Here is an 11083-nt window from a genome sequence, read left to right on the forward strand (position 1 = left end):
TATTCAGCAAAAGCAGCTGAGGCTTTTTGCTTAAACATTTCCTTCTCTTTTGCCATTTGGACTGGCTGCTTTGAACGCCCTCACCCTTGAGGGTTACATTCCATCAAAGGAAGCTGTTTGCAGATGTGTTCGCTAGGCCCAGTGGTTTCAGGGCTAGTGTGTTTTGAGCTATGGGTGATAACAGATATAAGCAGAACTTTAAATGTAAATGTTTAGTTTTGTTGGGCACTGCTGAGTATGTGCCCTGCCTCATCTGAGGTTTTAACTTCTGGCTTGTATTCTAAAGACAATAAAAAACGAGCTATTTGGTTCACATTTTTCAATGGATGCAGTTTGCAGAAATCATAAATAAAAGTAACCTACGTGGAACAGAGAATTTAAGCAAATAAGGTGAGATTTACTCCCTTGCTCCTGACAGTCTCTTGGTTCACAAACTAGGAAGAAAGCTGTTCTATAAATAAAGCCCCTTTATATTTTAGGTTCTGAATGAACTACAGAGAAATCAGTGTGAACACGAGTGATTGTCATCTGATGGGTGCCATCTGGCCTCTGACTAGTGCTGTGGGGCCTAGGAGCCCAGTGTGTTGTAGGAGGCAGGGAATCATGATGCTGTGTGCAGCAGGAAGAATCTTGTAGCTGCTATGACTGTTGGGCATCCTCTTGGGGAATGGGTTGCATTGCTACTATTGCTGAGGTTTCTTAGAGCACCTTTACTCCAGCAGAGGATGCCCTGTTTCTATAGCAACAGCTCAGCGTGGTACAGGGTGGCTGGCAGTTTCAGAAGGGATTTTCTATAAATAGAAGTCTAAAATCATAAAAGTTTTTTTTTTTTTTAATGAACAAACTTGCTGGGCATGGTTGCGAATGCCTTTAGTCCAGAACTCACGAGGTGGAGGCAGGTGGATCTCTGTGAGATTAAGGCCAGGCTGGGCTACATAGTGAGTTCCAGGCCAGCTGTGGCTACAGGGAGATCCTGTCTCAAAAAACAAAACAAAACAAAAAAAAACCCAAAACTTTTCTCCTTCCTACAGTGGCAGCAAATGGCATCTCATCTTGTGGGCTGACTGGATAGCGGCAATATAATTCTCTGATAAAGCAGACTGCCAAATTAGATACATCTTAGAGCCAGAAGGGATGTTTAATTATCAAAGCATTTCCATAGAATCAGAGCCTGTCAGTGTACACAGGTACATGGCTGCTCTATAAAAGAGAAAAAGAAATGAAGGGAAGGAAGAAAGGGGCACCTGTGCCGGATCCCTGAGCTTACCTGCTGCACCCAGGGGTTGCTTTGCAGCTCCTGAGTACAGACTTTTGAGTTTCTGAAAAGGGCCACTATAGTGACTGCTGCCTAATGACACTCCACATGCAGGCCGCCACCACATTCCAGTGCTCCATTCAGATACACCAGGCAGAGGGAGAAACTTAGAGTGGATGGAAAGCAGACATTTTGGGGTGATTAGTTCTGAATCTAGCTTGAGAGCTAGAATCTTTCTTTTAGCACATTTCTGATTACCCATGTGGGATAAATATGGTAGTATTTTTAATGAAACAAAAATCTTCTCCTTTTGTAAATCTTGCAACTTTTTCCAATTATGAAATATTCTTCTGTCATTACAGTTGATTACTAGAGGCCAGATATCAAATATTAGGGTGCATTGAGAACAGACGAACAGACTTGCTTGATAAAGTGAGTACTTTAGAGGCAACTTTTTGACTCTGGAAAATGAATTATATTAAATTTCACCAACTTAAGTACATTATAACAACAAGCAAAAGCCTGAAAAAAGTCTGACAGACCGTTTATCTTTCTTGAAGTCTGTGAAATGTAAGATTGTGTGAATCTTACTTGTTTGCTGGAAAAGAAAAATGGTACCCTCAGTGGAGGCTATTCTGGTAGGATGCCAGATTGCAAATAAGAGAGGGATGTCTCCTTTGAGCCTTAGATCTCAGTACAGAAATGGGTATTTTTGCCTTTGATTTTAATGTGTGTTTGGCTATAATCCCATCAATGTATGACTGTAACATGACATGCCTTACACCATCACAGAATGCCATGCAAGCCATGCCCAAGAAGGTCAGTCCTTTCTAATGACTGGCTGCCTGCAAGGCCTCTGTAGTGTCTTTCATACCATGATCCAACAGTTTTTAAATATTTTATTATTTTTATTTTATGTGTTTGAGTATATTGCTTGCATGCATGTAAGTACATCTGTGTCATGCAGTGCCTTCGGAGGTCAGAAGAGAGCATTGGATTCCCTGGAACTGGAGTTACAGACAGTTGTTAGCCATCATGTATGTGCTGGGAATCAAACCCAGGTCCTTTGCAAGAGCAGCCAGTGCTCTTCTGAGCCCTCTCCAGTCCCCAACCCAACAGTTTTTAGAAACCTCCAGGAGGGGTTAAATTTTACTGACACCCTCCCCTCCCAGCACCTTGGCATTCGACTTCATTGCTTAAACAGATACTATCAATTGAAAGTGCAATGCTGTGATTTTGAACCACTCCTTGCGATGGTGCCTGAAGTTAGGGGGGAATGTGGATGCCAGCATACCCAATGCAGAGTCATCTCAGCGCCACCACTCATGTATGCACTCTGTGATGTTTTAATCATTTGGCACCTCTTGTGCTCTAGCTTTAGCTAGATGATGTAGGTAAAGTGACCATATAATTTATCACCAGAGCCACTTTTGAGAATGAGAGGGAGCTATTACAAATTTATACTGTGCTATACATTGTGCTATACACCTATAATCCCATAATTTGGAAGGCTGAGGCCAGAGAATCATGAATTTAAGACTAGCCTAAACTATATGAGACTATGTCTCAAAATCCCAAAATAGAGGATGGGGATATGGCTTAATGGGTAGAATGTTTGCCTAGCATGCACAAAGTCCTGGGTTTGATCTCTAGCACCTCAAAATCATATGGTAATTAAATGCCTGTAATCCCAACACTGGGAGGTAGAGGCAAGAGGATTAGAAGTGCAAGGTCATCCTAGGCTACATAGTGAGTTCTGGGCTACCCTGGGCTACATGAGACCCTGTCTTAACAAAACAATATAACCCAAGTCAAAATAATAATGACAGTGCTGTTTATTATTGTTGTTGTTGTTAATATTGACACAGTAGGTCATTTAGTGGGACTACCCTAGCTAATCCAGAATGGACAGTAGCCTTAGCTATGGGATGTATGGGAGCCATTCATGTCCTTGGTCCACACTTTAAGGACATATTTAATCTGCAAAACTGCTAGTACTTTTGCATTGAGTACTTTAGGAACATTATAAAGGTTCTGGGGTCTATTCTTAGCACTGTAAAAGCAAAATAAATGCAATCCATCTCTTCTACATTTTTCCATTACCCCATAATCACTCTCCCCCCTTCTGAATTATTGGCATAACAGAATGTATATGCATCTCTTATTTTTAAAAATTCCCTCATTCATCTATTGTTCCTTTTCCATATCCTCTCATAGTTGTAACAAAAAAAATTACTGAAAAATAGTCTATTCTGGACTGGAGTCCAACGAACTTTTCCTCTCCTGCTGGGCATGGACGTGCACACCTTTAATACCAGCACTTAGGAGGCAGAGGCAGGTGGATCTCTGACTTCAAGGCCAGCCTGGTCTACATAAAGAGTTCCAGCCCAGCTGGAGCTATAGGGACACCTGTCTAAAAATGACAAAAATAAGTTAATTAATTAATTAATTAATAGAAAGAAAGAAAGAAAAGAAAAGAAAAAAGGGTCTCCCTAACTCCCTAAGGCTGAGTGAGGTGGTGCATGCCTTTAATCCCAGCACTTGGGAGGCAGAGGCAGATGGATCTCCATGAGATTCAGGCTAGCTGGGGCTACAGGGAGACCCTATCTCAGAAAAAAGGAGGGGGGAGGGGTCTCACTAGATAGCCCAGGCTGGCTTTAAATTCATGGTAGGCCTCCTGCTTCAGTCTCCCAGGTGCTAGGATTACAGGTGTGTATTACCACGCCTAACTCAAACTTTTCCTGTTAAGGGCTAGATGGTATTTGTCTTTGTAGACTATGCAATGTCTATCCAGCCATTCCTTGCTGACATTCTATATGAAAAATAGCAACAGAGAATACTTCATTGAGTAAATTAGTATTCCTCCTCACATCACATTCTTTACCCACACAGGTGGCAGACAGATCTGGGGCACGGTTCACCAGCCCAGCTTTGTATCACTGTCTCTTTCCCTCTCCCAGCTCCCAGAATCTGTCATGAATACTAGCAACTTCTCTGTTGTCAGTGACAGTCTTCTATCTTAATCTTGGATGAACTCTCCAGTGTAAGTCATGTTTGTTCTTTTCCTCCTTCAAATACTTTGTGTGGCTTCTGTGAGATCACAGTCCTTGATGTTTTCTCTGCTGATAGTTTTCTCTTGAAAATTAGTTCCCTTCTTTTATTTTAGACTTCTGAGTGTTGGAATACCTGAGGGCCCAACCCTCACCTCCCTTTGCTTTCCCTCTCCTCTCTGGTGCATGGCCAGAACATACTTGAGTGAGTAAAGGAATGAATGAAATTCTGACCGACATGACTGATGCTCCAGCTGCCACAGGACTTCAGAGCTGCAGTGTTGCCACAAGTCAGCTTTAGTCACAGGACCTTGAAGTCCACATGTCCTCCATGTATGTAGCTTTAGCACTCTCTCAAATCCCCTCCTGCCGCAGATGACGTGGTAGGCTGTAATCCTTTAATTTATTGCATCCATCTTTGTGGGATTTTCTTTCCATAGAAACATACGACTCACTATTACCTTCAAGCGTACCTTTTCACTTCATTTCATTTTGGTTTCCAAGTGGGACACTCTAAATGTCTTAAAGATTTGCGACAAATCTGGATTCCCCATACAAATCTGATTTATTGTTGTTAGCACAATCTTTTGGAGCCTTTAAATCCAGAGTTTACCCCATCCCTTACTTGGAACCACCTTAGCCTCTCCAGGCTTTGAAGGCTAGTACACCTACTGAGAGACAGATGTATATACTGTTTATCTGTTGTTGTCAATACCATGTATAGTAATTGCCAAAACAGAAGGATGGTTTAGTTTTTAAACTAAAACTTTATGCCAGGTATGGTAGCACATGCCTATAATCCCAGCATTGAGGAAGCAGATGGAAAAGTATCACTGCAGGTTTGAGGCCAGCTTGGTCTACATAGTGAGTTCCAGGCCAGCCATGGCTACATTAAAACCCTGTTTCAACAAAACAAAACAAAACAAATTTATGTTTTATCTAAGAATCCTTAGTATTTCCTTGTGTCCTCTGTCTGGCTGTACTATTCTGGTACAGTAAAATAGTCAGTGTAAGACAATGAATCAAGAAAGCTTTATGGTGATATTTTGGGGGAAGCTAGAATTGATTGTAGCATAGTGACTAGTGCTTACTCACCTTCCCTCTTGTTTTTACTTATTTCTCCTTGTTTCTTTTACTCTAGGCACTTGAAGAGGCCCAGAAAGCTATTCAACAACTCTTTGGCAAAATCAAAGATATCAAAGACAAAGCAGAAAAATCAGAACAAATGGTGAGTTTAGGTTTCTTCCTAACTCTTTTAGATCCAAAGAGGAAGTTAGTGTCTCATCTAGTCACAATAATTAGTGGCTCTTCCTCCCACTGCTTGCCAACCCCAGTCATTTACTTCTCTTGGCAGGCCCCAGGAGCGCATTCCCCATGGCCTCAGTAGAGCTGCTGGACAGGGGAGACTCATAGGCCCTGCTGCTCTACATTTGCAGCAGCCGCTTTTAAATAGGAAACGTTTTCTTTATTCCCTAAAATAGTTTCCTAGTCACTTTGGATGCCTTTCTCTAGTGTGTTTATATCATGTGTTTCCCAGTTAAGCTATCTGAGATGTAATTTGGTAGCCCACTAAAACCAGTCCCCAGTCTAGGAGGTGGGGGTACCTTGCCCAGGATCCATGTGTACAGTTTTCATTAGTTCTCGCTGTCCACATTTGTGGTCCCAGGCCATATACTCAGAAGGCACCCTGCTGATAAAAAATCCAGCCCTTACCTGCAGCTGTTCACCTCACCTATAGCACACGGCTTCTGCCCTGAAATTCTGAATCATGTAATACATTTAAATGACAGTTTCCTCAACTATGAAATAAGAACAATGTCTACCTCACAGGATCTCTGTGAGAATGAAATGTTTGAAGAGCACCGAGCAGAGTACCCAAGGATCTGATTTATGGTCCTTCCTCACGGTGCAAAACACTACCAAGCAGTTTGATTACCAAGCAATACTAGTGAAGATGACTTTTTTTTTTTTGGTCTTTTTTAGACAGGATCTCCCTGTAGCCCCAGCTGTCCTGGAATTCACTATGTAGACCAGGCTGGCCTTGAGCTCGCAGAGATCCGCCTGCCTCTGCCTCCCAAGTGCTGGGATTAAAGGCGTGCACCACCACGCCCGGCGTGAAGATGACTTTTAAAAAATTAATTAATTTTTATTTTGTGTGTATGAATGTTTTGCCTGCATGTATGTAAGTGAACTGCAATGCCCATGGAGGCCAGAATAGGGCATCAGAGCCCCTGGAACTGGAGTTAAGGTTGGTTATTAGCTGCCATATGGTACGCTAGAAACCCAACCCCGGTCCTTTACAAGGAGCAGCCAGTGCTCTTAACCCCTGAGCCGTCTCTCCAGCCCCCTGAAGATTACTTTTGCTAGAGCTTATTGTACTCAGTTTTTAAGGTGGTTTTTTTTTTTTTTTTTTATGTGTAGCATGTATTGCCTGCATGTAGGTAAGTGCACCCGTGTTGTGCAATGTCTGCGGAGGACAGAAGAGGCTGTCAGATCCCCTGGAACTGGAGTTATGGACAGTTGTAAGCTGCCATGTGGGTGCTGGGATTCGAACCCGGGTCTTCTGCAAGAACAGTCAATGTTCTTAACTGCTGAGCCATCTCTCCAGCCCCGTGTTTATTTTTTTTAGACTGGCCTTGGCTGGCCTGAAACTATGTAGGCAAGGTTAGGAATGTTGGCCCAAGACAGAGTTGATAAGTGGTAGAATTGAGATTCAGCCTTAGATCAAAGCTACCATACCATACTCTGTCCTTTCTGGATGCCTGTAAATCACCATTGAAGTTAATTAACTTTGGTAGTCTGTTTTGTAGAATAGCCTTGGGTAGACTTGGCTTGAGCAGCCCTTGTATGTCCTACCAGTAAAGGTTCTGTCTAGAGAATAGCAGGTAGTTCTGCTTGTCTACTGCAGCATAGAATATGTGATAGGAGATCCTGGGAATGAAGAGACCAGTCAGCTCTGGTGCAGAACGGTGAGAAAGGATAGAGTCAGAGAAAGAATATTCAGGATTTTAATGGATAATGCATTGCAGGGGATGGGAAGAGGCATAGATGACTGATTTTAAACCCATTGGTTGAAAGCCTCTGAGTTTAGCTGGGAGTGGTAACATACACCTTTAACCCCAGCACTCAAGAGGCAGAAGCAGGTGGATCTCTGAGAATTCTAGGCCTGCCTGGTCTACATAGTGAGTTCCAGGCTAGTCAGGACTACATTGTGAGACACTGTCTGAAAAACACAAAAAAGCTGGGCTTTGTGGCCCATGCCTTTAATCCCAGTACTTGGAGGCAGAGGCAGGTGGATCTCTGTGAATTCTAGGCCAGCCTGGTTTATACAGCAAATTCCAGGCCAGCTAGGGAGACCATCTCAAAAATGACAACAACAAAAATGGCTAGAGAGATGACTTAGCAGTTATGGGTACTGACTGTTCTTACAGAGGGACCCAGGTTTGGTTCCTAGCACCCACATGGTGGCTAACAACTATCTGTCACTCCTGTTCCACAGGGCTTCAATGCCTTCTTCTGCCCTTGGCAGGCATTGTATAACATGGGTGCACTTACATATATTCAGGAAAACACTCGTACACTTAAAATAAAATTATTAAAGAAATAAAATTTTAAAAAAGAAACAAGCAAACAAAATATTAAAGGAACTGGTTAAAAATTATTTTTATTTTGAACTGTGAGACTGTTTGCATTTTTCTAAGGACCAATCTGAAGTTTTTTGTTTGTTTGTTTTTTACACAGGGTCTCCCTGTAGCCCCAACTGGCCTGAAACTTGCTATGTGGACCAGGCTGGCCTCAGTATCAAAGAGATCTGACTGCCTCTGCCTCCTGCGTGCTGGAATTAAAGGTGTGTGCCACCTGCCTGGCCTGAAGTTTTTCTAAATGACTTCATGTGCTTTGTTTTCTTGTAGAATGACTTGATGATGCCTTTACATCTTTCTTACTCTCCCCCTTTTTCTATTGTTTTCAATGTTTAGGTAAAGGAAATCACTCGGGATATTAAGCAGTTAGATCATGCCAAGCGCCACTTGACTACCTCAATCACAACACTGAACCACCTGCACATGCTGGCTGGTGGTGTTGACTCCCTGGAGTAAGTGATGTGAACCTTCTCAGTGGGCCCATAGACAATCAATCACATAAGGAAAATGGCATCATAGATTCACTGCCCTGTCTGGAAAGCCTCACTATACTGCCCCACTTTTAGAAAATTGGCCCCAAGTGTTGAGTTGTTTTTGGGTATTCACAACTTAACAGAAGATCAAAGCTTTGGGTTCCAACCTCAGCACCACAGAAACAAACAAACCATCTTCACACATAAAAAAAATGAGGTATAGGTTATCTGAGGGGGACCCAGAAAGCCCATGAGAATGACTCCAAGAAATCGACCATTTTCATGTAGTAGATCTAAACCAGTAACTCAGACAAGTGACTCAGCCCCAGAGCCACTCCCTACACTTGCCATTCTTTGGCAAGTTTTCCTTCATCTTTTGGAGTGAGTTGCATTTCATCAAAGAGACCATTTGTAAAAAATCTTCAATGTATCATTGAACCTAACTTTTTTCTTTTTTTTTTTTTTTTTGGTGTTTTTGAGACAGGGTCTCCCTGTAGCCCCAGCTATCCTGGAACTCACTGTGTAGACCAGGCTGGCCTTGAACTCACAGAGATCCATCTGCCTCTGCCTCCCAAGTGCTGGGATTAAAGGCGTGTGCCACCACGCCCAGCACCTTTTTTCTTAAACACATATTTTTTTTTTTTTAGTAGCTTCCTATTTAGCACATTAGGAATAAGATTTAAAAGGTTGATGGTTATTCACCACAAAGCAATGATCCAAAGCTTCCTTTGATAGCACTCTATATCCCTTCAGTGATGGATCTTGGACTGATTTCTCTCACCCCAGCTGCTGTGTAATGTCACTTGTGGACAGACAGAGCCTCTTCACAGAAATGCAGATGGGGCAGAATGCAGTGGAGGGGTAGAGCCTAGAAGGAAAGAGGAGGGCAGAATCTTTCTCAGCCTTTGCTGGGTGTACCCTGGGTAGCAGATGATCTCTGGTTTTTCTCCTGAAGCTGTGCTCACTCAACGCCATATGACAGTGGGACTGGAAGAGACATCTCCCTTCTTCCTTCCATTTTAACAGGTGGAATAGCAGTGGAGCACCATGGCTGGAATTTGAGCCTACCCTTTCTTTTTTTTTTCCTTTTTCTTTTTTTTTTTTTTTTTGAGCCTACCCTTTCAAACGCCTTATAAAGGAAGTCATAAATTATACATTTAATGCTAAAGCCCCACCCCAGTGAAAATTTTATACCTAATAGCTTGTGCTTCCTTACTGTGTATAACTGTTGGTTTTATCAGCATTGTTTATTCAAGCTTCATTACTCTTAGCAGCAGGGAAAGATGACATCTCTAATGCAGTTGTTTATCATTGGTTTAAAAACAAGATTTCAGTTAATGTGTAATTACAGACAAATGTTTCTTTTTGTACTCTAGAAAAATGGTTTGTTTTGCTTATATGCTGTGGTCCTCAGTAACATTTTCACCCCTGTTCTCTGTCAAAATCCTGCTCTTCATGTAATCCCCAGTCCATAAAGTCTGTCCAGATTTGCCTCTTGCCTCCCAGTGAGCATCTAGCACTTACATGTTTCTTTGTACCCCGTGGCCAATAACTTACATTCCTATTTAGAACTTAGTTCACCTTACTTGCTATTTAGTTAAATACATACTTGGCTCTCTCCCTTGTTGAATAATACCACCCTGAGAGTTTGAGCTAAATCCTTTCATTTTTCTTCCCCAGTGCACAGTATCATTTATATTCAGCACTTGGTAAATGTTTGTTACGTCTAGTTGATACCTGTTTTAGAGCTATAGTTGATTATTCTACACGTGTATCTTATGCCCTTAGTGTTTAGTTTCAAGAGTTTTCAACTTCTATCCTTGCAGAGCCATGACCAGGCGCAGACAGTATGGAGAAGTTGCCAATCTCCTTCAGGGTGTGATGAACGTTCTGGAACACTTCCACAAGTACATGGGAATCCCACAGATCCGACAACTTTCTGAAAGGTAAAATTTCCTTGGAGATGATGTCTTTCCATAAGGAAAGGTTGTGCTGGGACTACTTTCACACTGAGCCTACCATGTTCATTGTCTCAGCCTTAAATGCTTGTTGATCTCACTCTCCATACCCTCTACCTTGTCTCTGGAAGCTACCCATGTCAGATAGCTGCCTTTGTATGTATTCACAACTCTCCATTGTTCACAAAACCTGTTGGCACTTGGCTTGGTTTGGGGAATAGCTTGTCTCTGCACCATGTACTACCAACTGAAGCAGTTTAAGAGGGGACTGGAGGAGCTATCAGCTCCTCCTGTGGCTGGCACATGGTGCTCACTGTCAGCTGGAAGCTCAGTCAGGCTGTGGCCTGGGATCCCTGTTGTCCTCATGGCTATTTAGGCTTTCTCATAGTAAGACAGCTGGGGCTCAAGAATGAGTGCCCCAAGAGAACTTGGCCTTGGGAGTCACATAGCATCACTTTTGCCATAGTCAGAAAGCCATTGAGGCTCAAGAGGAGAGAATATATCTTCCTCTACTCTCTCTATTTAGAGGACTATCTAAGTCACAATGGTGAAAAGAGCATGTTGAATGAATGCATTGCTGTGGCAGTCTTTAGAAAATACATTGTGCCTGTAGAGCATCAGATATGACAGTGATAGCTTTCTCTCTAACCTTATTCTTTCTTACTACCACTCTTGAGGTTTTGGGTTTTTTTCTGTAATGTTTTAT

At 42.4% G+C, this 11083-nt stretch overlaps 1 protein-coding gene across 3 annotated transcripts in view; it reads left to right on the plus strand.

Annotated features, from left to right (window-relative positions):
- Vps53 (VPS53 subunit of GARP complex) overlaps positions 1-11083 on the plus strand; it is a 182014-nt gene that overhangs the window by 50827 nt on the left and 120104 nt on the right. For 2 of the 3 annotated variants that reach the window (XM_008828753.3, XM_017797063.2), the window contains exons 5-7: positions 5447-5533; positions 8283-8398; positions 10246-10365. In XM_008828753.3, the coding sequence (XP_008826975.1) occupies positions 5447-5533; positions 8283-8398; positions 10246-10365 (323 nt within the window). Of the gene's footprint in view, positions 1-1668; positions 1688-5446; positions 5534-8282; positions 8399-10245; positions 10366-11083 lie in introns of those variants that run through there. The other variant, XM_029561438.1, reaches the window with a different exon arrangement.

The sequence above is a fragment of the Nannospalax galili genome, unplaced genomic scaffold, assembly GCF_000622305.1.
Source record: "Nannospalax galili isolate Female #2095 unplaced genomic scaffold, S.galili_v1.0 scaffold212, whole genome shotgun sequence".
Classification (NCBI taxonomy): Eukaryota; Metazoa; Chordata; class Mammalia; order Rodentia; family Spalacidae; genus Nannospalax; species Nannospalax galili.